This window comes from Balaenoptera musculus, chromosome 2 (assembly GCF_009873245.2).
Source record: "Balaenoptera musculus isolate JJ_BM4_2016_0621 chromosome 2, mBalMus1.pri.v3, whole genome shotgun sequence".
NCBI classification, from domain to species: Eukaryota; Metazoa; Chordata; class Mammalia; order Artiodactyla; family Balaenopteridae; genus Balaenoptera; species Balaenoptera musculus.
Genome location: NC_045786.1, coordinates 97180716 through 97197418, shown reverse-complemented (window position 1 = coordinate 97197418; position 16703 = coordinate 97180716). Strand labels below are relative to the sequence as shown.

The window sequence follows — 16703 nt, the reverse complement described above, 5'->3', positions numbered from 1 at the left end:
TTGGATAAATATCTGGGGGTAAAATTGCTGGACTGTGTGGGTGTTTTTAAGAAACTGTCAACCTGTTTTCCAAAGTTGCTGTACACACACATTCACCAGCACTGTTCCAGTTCCAGAGTTCTAGTTGCTCCACATCCTTGCCAACACTTGGCATACTGTCAATCTCTATAACTTTAGCCATTCTATTGGATGTGTAGTGGTCCATCACTGTAGTTTTAATTGCATTTTCCCTGACAACTAGTGACGGTAAGCATTTTTTCATGTGCTTATTGTCCATTTGTATGCTGCCCAATTCATTTGCCAATTCTGTATTGGGTTGTCTATATTTTACAATGACTTTTATAGGAGTTCATATATTCTGGATATAGTCCTTTGCTCTTATGTGTGGCCATTATACCTGGAAATTCTGTTGTCATCCTGACCATGTGGAGAGCTTGTCTGAGAACTGGGCTCACAGACTGAGGACAGCAGAGCAGAAAGATGAAATGAACCTTGGTCTTTCATGACATCACTGAGTCACACTGTAACCTAACCTGGAGCCACACTACTTTCATCTTCTTGTTATGAGAGAGAGTAACTTTCCTTATTGTTTAAGTTTTTCTGTTACTCATAAATAAAAGGACTCAGACACTGAGGTTCTTCTATTTCTAAACTTCCTATATTTCAAAGTTATTAGTTTCTCATTTTCACTCTCTATATCCCTTATGGAGTGTTCTACAGTGTCTGTTCTTCCCCATTCCTTTTAATTTTGTCTCCGTTTCTTTGATTTTGTTTTATTTTCTGCCAGTTCACATTTCATCTCTTCCTGGGTTCTTCAATTTCTCTGTTTTGTGGCCTTCCCTCACAGAAATGGGTACTTCATTAAGTATTTTAAAATTCATACCCAAATATGCATTCAAAATTTTCATCTGTTCTAGGCCAACATGTTTTCTGGAGTATGTTATCTTGTCAATTAGTTTGTTTGGATGCTCTTTCCCTCATTTATAAATTGAGCTTGTGCTAGTTTCCTTTTCTCCTCTATTTTACCACTGATTAGGCGGGTTTCTCAGATTAGCTATGCACAAGAGGTTAGGTTAGGGTGAGCAGAACTTTCTTCTGAAGGCTCAGTGATTTTAACAACAGATGGTTCTCTTTTCCACTGTTACTATAGAGACGGTGTATTTTTTTTCAAATATAGCTCATCTGTACTCTTCTTTGAATCAGTCTGGAACCAGGAAGGCTTCTGCTCACCCCAATACCGATATCCATTGTTGAATAATAGGGATGTGGCTCTTATATTTCAAAGTATGCCACCACTTTCAGAAAGTGTGTTTTTGCTGGCATTTTCAAGACTGGTCCCCTAAATTCTCTTCCCATTTTTTCTTCTTGATCTTAGTCACGTGTCCTCTCACTAAAAATGGAATTTGTTTTTTCTTCCTCTCATTTTTCTCTTACTTGTGGATGATTTCCAAGAAAAGGTAAAAGAGCTTTTATATAGCTATGTTCACAACCAAAGTCCTAACTGCATCATTACTAATACTATATTTATGTTTTGTTATTCTTTCTAATTTTTCAAACCTGTATTGACAAAATCAAGCATCTTCATTTTTATTTGCTATTACTCCATCGTATCACATAAAGAAGTATAAAAAAAATCCTAAGGTCTGAATGTACTTTATGATTTTCCTTTATTCCCAAGAAGAAACACCCCCCTACACATACACGCAATAAGAAGCAGTACAAATTATACCTTTGCAAAACAAACAAAATAAAAAAACGCTACAATTCCTATTTCTACTATAAAGGACATAAATAGTTTCATTAGACATCATTTTACCAACAAAAAGTTTCAGAAACATTTATTTCTGATTACTGTCAACAAAAATCTTCAATGTGATAGTTGAAACAGACATTCACAGTAAACCAATAAGACTGTCAGATAGAATTGCCAGAGAATAATTTACAGAGTTCCTATTATTTCATTTTCTCACATATTTTAAAAGGAGATAGCAAAGAGACAAGGTAGAACAACATAAATAACTCATAATAAATATAAATCTTTCCATCTTGCCAACAACATGAATAAGAGAACGTATTATACTTGTAAAATTACCTTATTTGGTCTTCCTATCAATGGATTGCTCCCGCATCGTCTATTGATGATGTCACGAATAAGATGTTTTTGTCCATTATATGTTGTTAGAATGCTAATCTTGTCAGCAGGGTAACCAAGTAAGCACATGTACATAAAAAGTGCCACTACATATTCTGCCTCTCCAAGATTCTGTAATGAAAACATTAATCAGATTGTGCATTTATTTCCCTTTATAGAAAAAAACAGTTAACTAGAACAATTTGTTCATTTATCACACCTCAAGAAGTGAACAGTTAATATCTTGGACAAGTGAATACCTCTCATAAAACTGAGCAATAACTTATCCTAAATCAACAATGATAAATAAAAATAGAGTATGTGGTAATTACTTCCCTTTAACATTTGCAACATATCTGCAATACATGGAACAATCATAAAATAAAAGTTACCAACTTAAAGGCTTAGTATTTCTGGGACCACAACAGTCACAATACAGATCAATAATATCCTGTTACAGTGTATTGCAACTATAGTTATGGAGAGAAATATTAACATAAAGAAGCAAGGTAACTATCTTAGAAGCCAGCAGAAAATCCAGTCTAACATATACATCCAGCAGTACCGTAGTTGGCTCTCAATTTTTACACAATGTTTTTCCTTCATACTTCTTAGTTTTTTTGTGTATTATGTTTGTTCTCTTACTAATGGTTGCCACCTCTACCAGACCACTTTAGATGGAAAGAGGATGTAGCCTCAAACTGATCATTCTGGCCTGCTGTGACCTTAGAGGGTCTAGGTAAAGATGGATGGGAAGGAGTTTAAAATCAAGACTTAAATACACTACTTGAGAGTGAGAAAGCATACACAAGCCTGCTTAGTCCAGTTCAACAGAGACTAAATTGAAAGTAACAGATGAGAGAAGAAAGTAAAATGAGAATATAAACATAACATGAAAATCAAAAAAGACAAGAAGCTGGATTTCATGTAAAGGCAATAGGAAAATTACAGGAAGACCTTCAGAAAAATCACTTGTATTCTGGTGACACACAGCTTCAGTTAACTCTTCATCTAAATTTTCTCGTTCTTTGGAAGACAGGAGCCACGTGACTGTGTAAATCTTTCCATTTTCTATATTGATAACAAACTACATTTATCTAAGCATCAGCTAATATAGATAAAAGAACAAATCTTTTGGTGCATATGCTGCCAGATCTTTTTGTAGAGATTATCTGTACATATTTCTATATGTATGTTTTGCTTTTTAAAAAGCAAAACGGGATACTATAGACACACTTTGCAAGCTGATTTTTTCATTAATATAGCATAGAAATTCTCCCTGTCAGTAAACCAAGTTATAATGTTACTCTTAGTGGCTATTCACTATTATATGGAATAGGTAAAAGTGTAATTAATCCCTACTGATAAGACATTTAGGCTGTTTCTCCTTTCAAAAATAATTTGCAATACAAAAAAGATGTGATGAACATTTTAGCATATAAGTCTTTGCAAATTTGTCTGTTTTTTTTAAGGATAAATTCCTAGAAGTGAGAGTACTGCTTTTAATACATACTAACAATATGTTCACCAAATTACTTTCCTACGAGCATTGCATGAATATAGTTTCCCAAACCTAACCCAACAGAGGTGAAAATACATTCCAGTGATTTATACTTGCTACAAATCTATCTTTTTTTTGTGAATTGCATATTCTAGTCCTTATTGCATTTTTCTGTTAGGGGGTTGATTCTTTTACAAGTGATTTTAAAGAGTTCCATACACATCCAGACTTCAACCTGTTGTTTCTTAAAGGCTGAAAATAAATTTTGCTCTCAATCAAGCAATATTTTTCTTTATGATTTTTGATTTTGGTAATGAGCTTAAAAAGACCTTTCTTACCCCAATATTATATATTCATCATTATTTTCTTCTTTTTTAGTATGTTTATGTAAGTTTCTTTTCTTTGGTGTATATATCTTTAATCCATCTGAAATGGAAATTTGTGTGTTGTGTGTGAGGTAGAGATCTAACTTTGCTTTATTTAATGGTTTGTCCAAGTGGTTCAGTAATACTGATTTAGGTAGTAATTCAGCCAGGAAAATGCAAAATAAACTTAAAAGTTTCCTATTTTTTCTTACCTGATAAAAGTAAGGATTAGGCTCAGATTCTCCAACTCCCTGAAAATCTTCAACATTAATGAGCTGGAAGTCATAAAGCAAGCCAGCATTTGCTGTACTAAACTCCGGCAAGAGCTGCACGTGGGGTAAGTTTCCTAGATTCTTGTATCGCCAGTTGTAGAGGTTGCACAAGCTTTCAAAGACAAATCCCCCCCCAAAACAGGAAATATTAGCATTGTAAATCCCCTTTTAATATATATAAGGGGGTTTCTAAGGGATGGGATCTTCCTGTTAATTTTCATATTATCCACGTTGTGCTCTTCTTTTTAGCAATAATGCTTTTGCAACCTTTGTCACCCTGTAAGTAACCAAATCAGAAGACTGATGATATTACAAGAAATGATAGCTCCATTACGTTCTCTGAGGTAAATGCTACCTTTATTCCTTAAATAAAAAAATCAGGGAAGAGTCTGCACAGTGAAAAATTTTTTGAGGTAACTATGAGAGGGGACCTGTACATTTTATGAATTAAGAATTAGTGTGTTCTACTCTTGCTCACCTCTAGCTTTAGATTTCAAAATGATATTAATCATATATCTTTTGGGGGCATGAAGAAAAGGGAGGTGACAGTGAAAAGAAGCTCTTAGTTTATAAGTCACTTAAATTAATCTCAATGAATAAAATGAAGGATATAATTTGGTCAATTCACACCCCATGCTGAAGGTAATAAAGGTACTTTCCAATTTGTAGATTTGTATCCAAGTTCCTGGATAACAGATAAGAGCCTATACAGAAGATGTTATCGAATACCTGGATCATCGAAATGATGTCCTTAAATAGAAGTAATATCCCTAACATCCACCCTCCCTGCCCCCCCGTTGCCCTGTCTCCTTTACCTTGCTCTGGCCCTCCCTTGGGCATCGAGGTCCACAGTAGGAACTCCAACTCTGACAAAGCGAGTGAAGAGAGATTGCTCCATGTTTGAATACTTCTGAAAGGCCATGTTCTTAATGACTGGAGGTAACTGGTGATGATCACCAATCATAATCCAACGTTTTAGTCGGCTAAAACCATCCTGAGGATTCTAGAAATAAAAAGTGAGGAAATGGCAAAATATTCTATTACCCTGTTAATCTCCAATTTATTGCACAAGATTCTTGCTATTCACAAGATGGCTTTGACAGCTTATTAATTCCTGCTCTTCCCCAGTTCCACAGAAAAGAATCTGGCAAATTTATAGAGCGACTTGTATGGGTACCATTGCTCTTGGCTGATAGTGTGTGAGGGAGGATGGAGGGACTGAGAGGCAAGCATGGAATTACCGTACTTTAATATGCAGGGTAACCCAAAGGGGTCTGGGAGACTTAGGTCATAATTAGGCAAAGGGTGCACAGAAAGAAACAGATGCCCAAGCAGGGAAACGGAAAGATGTCAACGTAAATACCTTGTATCACAATTACGTCAAGAGCCAGTTTGCGAACCCCCCAAAGCAGTAGAAATTATACCTTCTTTAATTTCCTACACTAATACTTCAGTTTCCTACTCTACCTGTCTCCTTGTTCCTTGTAACATATTCTGATAAAATACAAGTCCCAAATAACTTGGCTTTATAAAACAACTTCCAGAACCCAATTTATCTATAAATTAGAGTGGCCTCTATTCTTCAATTAGGAATTCCACATTTTGTTTTTTATGCTCCATAGTAAAGACTATTGTACAACAAGAAAACATTCTTAAACATCATCATTTATCTAAAAAAATTCAGGCACAAAATAAAGAAAAGCAATGTACCCAGGGATCAAAAACAATTCCAGAAACAACTCTAAATAAAAGAAATGAAAAAGGAGCTCATCTTCCCTCCAAACTGCCTAACAATGTAATTTTCTTGATTAAAATTACTAAGTCTTTTCAAAACTTAGAGATAAACTATGAATTTTTAAATAGTGCTCCCAAACAATACAAACTACTCAATAACCAGTGAATAGATTAAAGGAAGTTTCCATGCTTAAAATAGAATACCAAACATAATGAAGTTAAGGAGAACACATAATCATAGCAATTAGCACCCCCAAACTGTGTAGTTTTCTGATGCTACCCCCCAGAATTCTTAAAACTCTACTTTTTTTTTTATAAATTTATTTTTGGCTATGTTGGGTCTTTGTTGCTGCATGCAGGCTTTCTCTAGTTGCAGTTGCAGCAAGCAGGGGCTACTCTTCGTTGTGGTGCGCGGGCTTCTCATTGCGGTTGCTTCTCTTGTTGCAGAGCACAGGCTCTAGGCGCACGGGCTTCAGTTGCTCCGTGGCATGTGGGATCTTCCCGGACCAGGGCTCGAACCCGTGTCCCCTGCATTGGCAGGCGGATTCTTAACCACTGCGCCACCAGGGAAGCCCAAAACTCTACTTTCTTTGTCTCAATCTCAATATCTTACCTGTAGAAGAAGAGGTATAAAAGTTTCTATCTCCAGAATCTGAGCAGCCTCTTCCATTAAAATGTTGTCATACTGAGAAAGGGAGAAAAAAGAAAGCTTGTCAAAAAGAGAGCTTGAAAGCCAAACAGCTACCACCATGACCGTAATAAGCACCCCAAAACCCCTCAAATAATTCAGATCAAAATAACAAGTCATTCAAACAGAAAGTTCATGATCTTCTTTACCATTATGCTACTGCTTCTCCAAGTCAAGTCTTTAACTTTAAGGGAGTGCCCTAAACATACAACTCTACACTAAGGAAGCCTCGTTTATCATTTCTTGCATTGCGATGATCAATTTAGTTATTTTCAGTTCAGTTTTGAAGTTCTATATAAGCAAGAATCAACCTATGATTATATATGAGGTCATCTCCACCGGTACTCTTATCCTAGGTAGTATTTTGCAGTAATTTTTTTCCCTTATGAATCCTACTTGGCACTCAACAATCTCCTTTTGTTGCCCACCCCCAGCATTCAATCCGTCACCAAAGCATGTCAATTTTACCTTGAAAACTCCCTCTAGAATCTGTTCATTTTTCTACATTTCTACTACCGCCGCCACTCTAATCCAGGCTGCTACTCTGACTACTGCCAGCAGTCTCTTTACTAGTCCCTCTCCCTCCTGTCTTGCCTCCCCCAAGCCACTCATGTAACAGTCATCACAACAGGTCACCTGGTCTCTAACCCTTCATTGGTCTCCACCTGCCCTAGGAAAAAAGGACTCTTGACGTGGACGGTAAGAGATGTGTTAACTAGGGCCTGTATTCAATCTGCCCCTGCCTTCCTCTCATACTTTACCTGTCACCTTCCTCCTTACTCACTAAGCTTCAGCTACATTGACCTGTTTCATTTTCTCAGAAATGGTAAAACCATTCATGCCTCAGGCCCGCTGAACATGCTATTTTCTCTTCACTTTTTGTCTGCTTGGCTCTTCCTCATTTTTAAAGTATCAGCTTAAAACCCACTTTATCCATGCCTTCTCTGACCTCTCAATCTGTAACAGGTTTCACAGTATTCTGTGCCTTTGTCTCGTGGCACATCACAATTTATAATTCTATCTGTATATTTATGTACTTGTTTGATGCCTGAATCTTCCCTCTAGCCCAGTTTCCAGGAATGTTAGGCACTGCACATTTGTAAAATAATGAAAAATCAAGTCTTTCTCCAACCTAAGGAAATTTCATTCTTTCTTTCATGTATCTCCTCTTCTATGCGCCCAATTTTCTTCTAGATTTACTCTCAACAGGTTTTATCTTTTCCCTTCCACTTCTAATTCTGATTGCTACTTATGATAGTATAATATCCTATCACTTGTTTTATTGGTCAGATACTTTCTTTGAGATGTTCACTAAGTACAATTAGAGTTCCTTTGTTTTTTATTTTCAAAGTTTTCTCCCCTTATTTTGTTTTCCAAGGAAGTGGAAGGTAGGGGGAGCATATTTGCTCTTAATACTTAACTCTTTTAAACTAATTGTTCATATATCCTCTAATTTCTGTGCTACTCATTTTACCAAAATATGCTTATATTTGTTCAAGACTGGTAGCTGAGCCGGATTTCCACTGTACATGATAAAGTTAAGGTTCAGTTCTGCACTGTCTCTATCGAAACTACCTGAAAGTTTTAGGCATGTGGATGGGTGTCTTCTCTAGCTCTATCTAATGCTAAATTTCCCTATTACAATGAATAATTAGGTCATTCTGGTGGGAACCTAGAAGAAGGAGGGGTTCAAAAAGCCATGTTTTCTCAGAAGTTCCCACGTGGACTCTGAAGGTGATAGACACAATATGGAAAACAGAGTGGGAGCAGCTCAAAGACGACAGCTTAAAGAGCCTCTTTCCTGAGAAATAATTCTGCAAATCTAATGTGATTTAACTTATAAAAATATATCTATAGATTCCATTAAAAAGGAGATTTTAATCACAAAGCAAAATTATGACACAACTATACTGGGTGTTTTAAGGAAGGAAAAGAGTACACAAATGTGCTTGCATGTCTCCTTGGGGACAACACAGAATCAAAACATATGCCTAATGGAAATTTAACATTCTTTATTGATATAAATGAAAGGACAAAGGAGATACTAGAAGGGTTGAAAGATTAATTAGAGAGCAACAGGGGAGTAGGGGACTGCCTTTTTTTAACGTTAAGTAGAGCTACGAAGTTTTTAAGCTCTTACATCAGATGCATGTGTTAGTTTGATAAAAATAAAACTTCAGAATTAAAAATATAAAAGATGTAAGGGATACTATCAGCACTCATGTTAACTATCTTTAGATGTATATAGCACAATGTAAGAAAATGATCAATGAAAATGTCATAAGCTACAAGTAATGTTTTGTAGAATATGCATGTGAACAGCTGCATGAAAGCATAAAATGCTCTATTTAGACTGCATCATTTCCTTGTATTATTAAACTGATATAATTTAATATCAATCCAAAGTATATTTTATGTGTCAGCCCCAAGAAAAAAACATTTAGGTGAAAAATTCTCACTAGTTTGCAAAAGGTAAATTCACGCCATTAGGTAAGTTCACACTACCTTTTAACAAATTATCATATTTGTCCTACCTTGCAAATGAGGAAACTTTCATCCAAGATAACAATAATTCTATCACATTGAATTTATTTAGCATTTATCTTCCAGTGAGCTCATAACATTTAAAAATTGTCAGTTATTTTCATCAACAACAAATGCTTTGCTAACTTTAAATTCAAACCAGTACACAAACACTATAAGTAATGAGAGATAAAACAGTTGCAGGGAAGTTAAATGATGTGCATTAAAATCAGAGTTTAGTCAGTATCAATAGCAAAGTCATAAAGTGTCTGCAAATTCAAATTTACTGCTCAATTATTACATTCCATTTCAACTGAGTAACAAGTAACAGGCTGTCTTGCCCTTTAGCTCTCCAGTCCTTATCTTAAGATGAAGTCATTCAAATATCTCCTTTGACAGTCTAAATAACTGTATTACACATCCTCACATAGATGGCTTTTTATTTACTGAATGAACAAATAACTGGGAGTGGATGTGTGCTTAAAAGGTAAACAAGTGTACGGATTTCTAATAGGTGAAAAACGTTGTCAAATATTATTTGTATAAAGCTTTTACTTCTGTTTGGAGATTTTTTTTAACATAGTGAAAATAAATTAATGTACCTTAACAAGTATGAGAAGTTAGTTAGACAATCATATGGTTATAATGTTACTTAAAGGACATATGTCTGATAACTAAATTTAGAAAAATTAGATTTAGAGTTTACTAATCATATAAACATGGGAGGTTATCATCACTTTTAAAAGAGACATTTTAAAGTAATTATAAATGCAAACTTCAGTAAGAAGCAGATGTCCAAGGGAAATGGCCTAGGGAAGGGAAGGGAAGGGGAGAGGAAGGGAGGGGAGAGGAAGGGAGGGGAGGGGAGAGGAAGGGAGGGGAGGGGCAGGGGGAGTGGCAGGGGCAAGGGGAGCGGGAGGGGAAGGCGAAGGGAAGAGAACTAACAGCTGCATAGATGAATTAAGGAACTAAAATATAAGTCTTTACCTTGAAGCCTAACTTGACTAAATCATGTCGTTTTAAGGCAGCATGAGTACAGGTCATAGCAATGATTTTGGCTTCTTTCACCAAAAGGTATTTAGATCTGTCTAGTCCACTTCGAAGCAGTTCGGAGGCTCTAAACTCCTATGGAAGTGGGGGAACAATGAGATACTATTTTAGGAAAATAAACAGTTCATGCATACGTTCATACAATCCAGTTTATGAGACAATATGAGAAATTAATATAAATATCTCATAAACTAAGCCTAAAGAATCGTAATTCTGTCCATGATTAATAAGATACTAATTGAGTTCAAATAATAACTGACAGTCAAGCTACAATTTGGACTGTTTTTTTGGTATAAGATAAAATACTTACAGTATCAACAAAAATACTGAATAAAATATCAATCACCATTGTGTCTATATTACTCAAGGTCTCTCCAGGAAAACAGAAACTACTTCAAGCACTCATAACAAAGGGAATTTATTGCAGGGAGCTCGTTATACAGGTGATGGAGGAGCAGAAAAGCCAACCAGGGAATGGCGAAGTAACCCAGAGATTGGCAACAGCAGGAAATTATGACCATTCCTAGGCTACGAAGGATAATGAGGAGGAAGTGTTATCAGAGCCCAGAAGCTGGGGTACCAGAATAAGCTGGAACTGCGGTGGGCCAGGTCAGCAGAAACTGGAGCCATGGAAGAGACGAAACCTCAGGCCGAGAGAGCTGGTGCAGAAATATCCTGGCTTCTCTCTTTATGCTATTTGTGCCACATTTCTCATTGGCTAAACCCAGACAAAAGTCAGCTACATGAGAGGCTGGGAAATTAAAACTCCAAGGACCAGTCTCAGCCCTGACCATGGCAGAGGATCCCCCATAGAGGAGAGGAGGGGAATGGACAACAGGTGGACGTGAGGCGCAAACAAGCCCATGCAGAGCACCTAATATCAAGTTTTATCAAATCGGAACATTATATCATACTTACTTCAGACTTTCAAACTTTTTTTTTGTTTTTTAAAAAATAATTAAAGCATCACAGGTACAGGTGGAGGTACCCTGTATATATCCTTCTTCCCACTCTCTCCCCAGACAGCTGTTATAAATTATATGTTTTTATCCTTTTACATTCTATTTATGTAATCATAAACATACTATAATACTGTTTTGCAGGTTTTAAAATTTTATTTATCATTATCATACTACATATATACTACATATGTATATACATTATATATTTATTATTCTGTACCTACCATCCATCCATTTCTATCCACCTACTCACACCATACATCAGTGTTTACTGAACATCTATTATGTGCCAGATATTGTTGTAGGAATAAAATCGTATCTAAAAGGTACAAAGACTTTAAAAAAGACACGGTCTTTGTCCTTTTTATCTGAAGTAATCCTAAACGTTCTTACTGAGGAATCTGAGCCTGAATGCGATCTTTTTACAGCACTGCTGTAGTCTTCCAATGATGTTTCCAATAAGGAATGAGAAAACTATGAAGCATCCCGGGGCTCCCTGGGTTCCAAACATATTCTTCTCTGTCCCCTTCATATAGTGGTGATTCTTATTTCACCTTAATAATCAGGAACCGTCATCCTGGCTAACATAGCAGCCTCATTTTTTGTTTACAGATCAAAGGCATAAAGAACTTAGAATGGCCAAATTCCAAATCAAAGAACCATTGTTAAATCTCCTAATGAAAGCATTCCTTTCTTAAATACTAAGACTTACACACCAGAAAAGCCAGAAAAATGGGGATTCAATTCATATCTTAATTTTTACTTATTTCTTCAACTAGAAAAATAAATGCTTCCAATAATCTCACTTAAAAGTAATAATCTGGTTTGCTAGATTTGAATATTCCACTTACTACATTTTAAAAAAAACAACAAACTAAGCTTAAAACCTTTAAAGGAAAGTTAAAAGAACTTGAGAACCCTTACCTCAAGCTGAGTAAAGATTTTCTTAATATGCCTGAAACATCCTTCAGCAATTTCCATGTCTTCTTCATAAGACCGGCCTTTAAAAATGGGTTGAGGGGCATTTGCAAAGTACTCATGAAAAGGGAAGAAAGTGGAGACTTCAGTGACATCTGGCAACGTGTTACCTTTATTTTTCACTTTGCTGATATACTCTTCCCAACGAGACATTACCTGTAAGAAAAAAAGAGACTTGAGGTTAAATTTGCCAGCTCTTATGTTTTAAATAATAAAATAAAAAACGAATTGAGTAAAAATAAGATTTGGTAGGTAAAAGAAAAGGAAAAGGAAAAGAAAAGCAACCTTTGACCCAACAGGACTATTTCTTATCCAAGTCACTGACAGACTGCCCTTCTTTTATAAAAGTAACCTTTAAGACTGTAGGAAAAAAACCTCTTTGATAAAAAATGTATGGATGGGATGGGAAAGAACCTCAGGATCATCTCATGGGACTTTATCTCTGATATTTCAGATTTTCTATGCATATTCAAAACAATTTATGATTGATGATCAAAAAAAAAAACCTCTCTGGACAAAGAAATTCCTCATTTTTTCACTATTTCAGTTTCTCTCCATATATGGTTAAGTTCAGCTCTAGTAGCTTTTTAATCAATTTAGCACTTGTCAACCCTTATCCTAGACCTTCATAATTTTTCCAATTCTCTTTAGTATACTTATAAAGAACTTCTGGTTAAGCTGCGTATATATTTGAAAGCTCATTTTATGACTTTTGTGACATAGGTAGTTCAATTACCTCCTGCTATAAATGTTAACTATGGCTCTACTCAGTTCCTGCTTAATGTCCATTTTTGTAATTCTCTCAGTTTTTCTGTTATAATTTCAGTGTTTCTCAAAGTGTGGTCCTTAGGCAGAATATCTGAAAAGCTAAATAAAAATGTAGATACCTGGATGCCACACCTTACTAAAACAAAGTCTCTGGGGACAGAGCTTGAGAATTCCCTTTTTAAACAACTTTCCCAAAGTGATTATTGTATGTTCAAAATTGTGAGGCCTTGTGAGGCCTCAAGTTCATATTTCTCAAATTTATTACCTAAGGTTCTATAATTTATATATTATTTCTATTACTTTTAAAACTAGTTTTCACTGAGAGCCTAGTGATTTTTATTTTGTGACAAACATGCATTTAAGCATGATCTTTATTCCATTATTCAAAGTTCTTAACAGTCTGAGTCTAATGCAGACAACTTTGCAAGATCATGCATATGTCCTGTGTTTCACAAGGATCCATGAAATCAGCTCATTCTGAACGGACTCAACTGGTTTATCTGCTTATAATGAGCATAAACTCTTTTTTTCATATACATTTTACAATTTCAGTGTTATGATTTATACCTAAAATATACAAATAGCATTAGAACAAAGAGAACAAATACAGTTATACAAAAATCTTCATTATTTATGTTTAATCCATTTAAAATTATTAGTAAACCAGTTGACTTTTAAAGTTTATTTTTATTTTATTTGGCTTTACATTTCTCATTCACTTTCACACCCCCAAACAAAAGCAAAAACATGCCTCTAAATTGAAGTCAAAGAATGTTTAACTTAAACTCCTACTTTGAAATTAATTCTAAAACAAAATGTACTTCTAGAAATTTAAAAAGAAAGTATGTTTTTCTTCATTACTTGATTAATATGCATAGCAAAAGTAAGTTAAAGAACTGTATTTGTTACCACTGGGTAGCTAGACTGTTTGGTTATAGTTCTATAGTAATGAAAACAAAACAAAAAAAAAAAAAAAAAAGAGAGAGAGACTAGAAACTTTGTCAATAGCAAGAAAAAAAAAAAAGAAAAAAGATTTTAAAGTAGCAACATTGGCCTTTCACTGAATAAGTCATCAAGCAAAGTTATTTAGCAAACAAAAGTGAAGATAACAGGAAATACAAACATTTAACACTCACAAACATAGCTTTGGCAATAGCATATATTTTAATCTACTCAACAAAAAAGTAAGCTTTCAAGAAAGGATCTCCAGAACCCATCCCAGTTTCCAACTGAAGACCATATTATAATAAAGTATGATTTAAAAACCCTTAATCTCTTACCTGATATAAGAAGAAATAGCCTGCAGTTTCACAAGTATATGAAGCATCTCCTGGAACCCCTAGACTCTTCTGCAATCGTTTGACTTCTTCTAAAAGTTCTATTCTTCGAGCTAGGACATAATTAACTCTTCCATACCTAAAAATTTCAATTAAGCAAAAAGGCAAAATTACATAATGAAGAGACTTGCAAGGAAACTGTCAGCAAAATATTTAAGAAAATCATAATAGAAACGATAAATGGCCAAAGAGAAAAAAAGAACGGTAGAAAACATAAGTTTATATTTACTGTAAGTGACAGTTGTTGAGTTATTTTATACTAAAGCTACTTGAAATGTACCCTGTGGATCAGGGCTGATCTGCAAATGTGTTAGTGGTCTGTGAGACAGGAAAATCAACTACATTACTAAACACACCTCTGGTTCAGCTTTTTTTTTTTTTTCTTCATAAAATGACCTTCACAAAAAAGGAAACACTACAGTGCATTCAGGTGCTAGTGCATCTCATAACAGACCAGAATATAGTTTACAGATTGGCTACTCTGAATAGCACCATCATAAAAGTAGATTAGCTCTAAAGGTTTTGAAAAGTAATTTTAAAACTTATTTGATCATTCTTTGGCATAGAGCATGGAGCTTGGCATCTGGACCAAGTATGTTCATAAATGTTTGCTGAACGAGTAAGAAAACTAAAATTTGGAGAGTACCCGGCCCAGAGATAGGTAGTTAAGAAAAAAAGTGGAACCAGAATTGGATCCCAAAGCCTATGTATACTCTTTCCACCATAAAAAGTGCCTCCTTCAATCCTTTAACACTAATTAAAAAAAAAAAAAAAGCAACATATAATGGAATTCTATGTAATATTTGCTCAATTATTCTGTAAATCTAAAACTATACTAAAAAAAAGTCTACTAATTAATTTTAAAGAGCAAGGTACAGGAACACCTCATTTTATTGTGCTTCACTTTATTGCACTTTGCAGATACTGCATTTTTTACAAATTGAAGGCCTGTGGTAACCCTGCATTGAGCAAGTCTATCAGTGCTGTTTTTTCCAAAAGCATTTGCTAACTTCATGTCTCTGTGTCACATTTTGGAAATTCTTGAACTATTTCAAACATTTTCATTATTATTACATTTGCTATCTGTGATATGTAATCTTTGATATTACTATTGTAATTGTTTTGGGGTGCCACAAACCATGACCATGTAAGATGGCAAACTTAACTGATAAATGTCGTGTGTGTGTTCTGATTTGCTCCATCAATTGGCCATTCCCCCATATTTCTCCCTCTCCTCAGGCCTCCTTATTCCCTGAGACACAACAATATTGAAGTTAAGGCCAATTAATAACCCTACAATGGCCTCTCAGTGTTCAGTTGCATGTCTCACTTCAAATCAAAAGCTAGAAATGATTAAGGTTAGTGAGGAAGGCATGTTGAAAGCTGAGACAGGCCAAAAGCTAGGTCTCTTGCACCAAACAGTTAGTGAAGTTGTGAACGCAAAGGAAAAGTTCTTGAAGGGAATTAAAATTGCTATTCCAGGGACTTCCCTGGTGGCGCAGTGGTTAAAAATCCGCCTGCCAATGCAGGGGACGCACGTTCGAGCCCTGGTCCGGGAAGATCCCACGTGCCGCGGAGCAACCAACCAAGCCTGTGCACTACAACTACTGAGCCTGTGCTCTAGGGCCCGCCATCCACGACTACTGAAGCCCACGCACCTAGAGCCCGTGCTCCGCAACAAGAGAAGCCACCGCAATGAGAAGCCCACGCACCACAATGAAGAGTAGCCCCCGCTCGCCACAACTAGAGAAAAGCCCGTGCGCAGCAACAAAGACCCAACGCAGCCAAAAATAAATAAATAAATAAATAAATTAATTATTTTAAAAAAGTGCTACTCCAGTGAACACACGAATGATAAGAAAGTAAAACAGCCTTATTGCTGATATGAAAAAAGCTTTAGTGGTTTGGACAGAAGATCAAACTAGCCACAACCTTCTCTTAAGCCAAAGCCTAATCCAGACAAAGCAAGGCCGTAACTCACTCTCTTTAATTCTAGTAAGGTTGAGACAAGTGAGGGAGCAGCAGCAGAAGAGTCTGAATCTAGCCAAGGTTGGTTCATGAGGTTTTAGGAAAGAAGCTGTCTCCAAAACGCAAAAGTGCAGCGTGAAGCAGCAAGTGCTGATGTAGAAGCTGCAGCACGTTATACAAAAGATCTAGCTGTGGTAATGAAGGTGGCTACACTAAACAACAGATTTTCAGTGTAGAAAAAATACAGCCTTCTACTGGAAGAAGATTCCATCTAGGACTTCCATAGCTAGAGAGGAGAAGTCAGTGCCCGGCTTCAAAGGTTCAAAGGACAGGCTGACTCTCTTGTTAGGGGCTAATGCTGCTGGTGACTCTAAGTTGAAGCCAATGCTCATTCACCATTCCAGAAATCCTAGGGCCCTTAAGACT

At 35.8% G+C, this 16703-nt stretch overlaps 1 protein-coding gene across 3 annotated transcripts in view; it reads right to left on the bottom strand.

Moving 5' to 3' along the window:
• AQR (aquarius intron-binding spliceosomal factor) overlaps positions 1-16703 on the bottom strand; it is a 114221-nt gene that overhangs the window by 25261 nt on the left and 72257 nt on the right. For all 3 annotated transcript variants that reach the window (XM_036842335.1, XM_036842334.1, XM_036842336.1), the window contains exons 25-31: positions 14253-14388; positions 12151-12360; positions 10202-10339; positions 6617-6688; positions 5085-5272; positions 4210-4381; positions 2093-2263 (exon numbers count right to left, since the gene is read on the bottom strand). In XM_036842335.1, the coding sequence (XP_036698230.1) occupies positions 2093-2263; positions 4210-4381; positions 5085-5272; positions 6617-6688; positions 10202-10339; positions 12151-12360; positions 14253-14388 (1087 nt within the window). The remainder of the gene's footprint in view (positions 1-2092; positions 2264-4209; positions 4382-5084; positions 5273-6616; positions 6689-10201; positions 10340-12150; positions 12361-14252; positions 14389-16703) is intronic.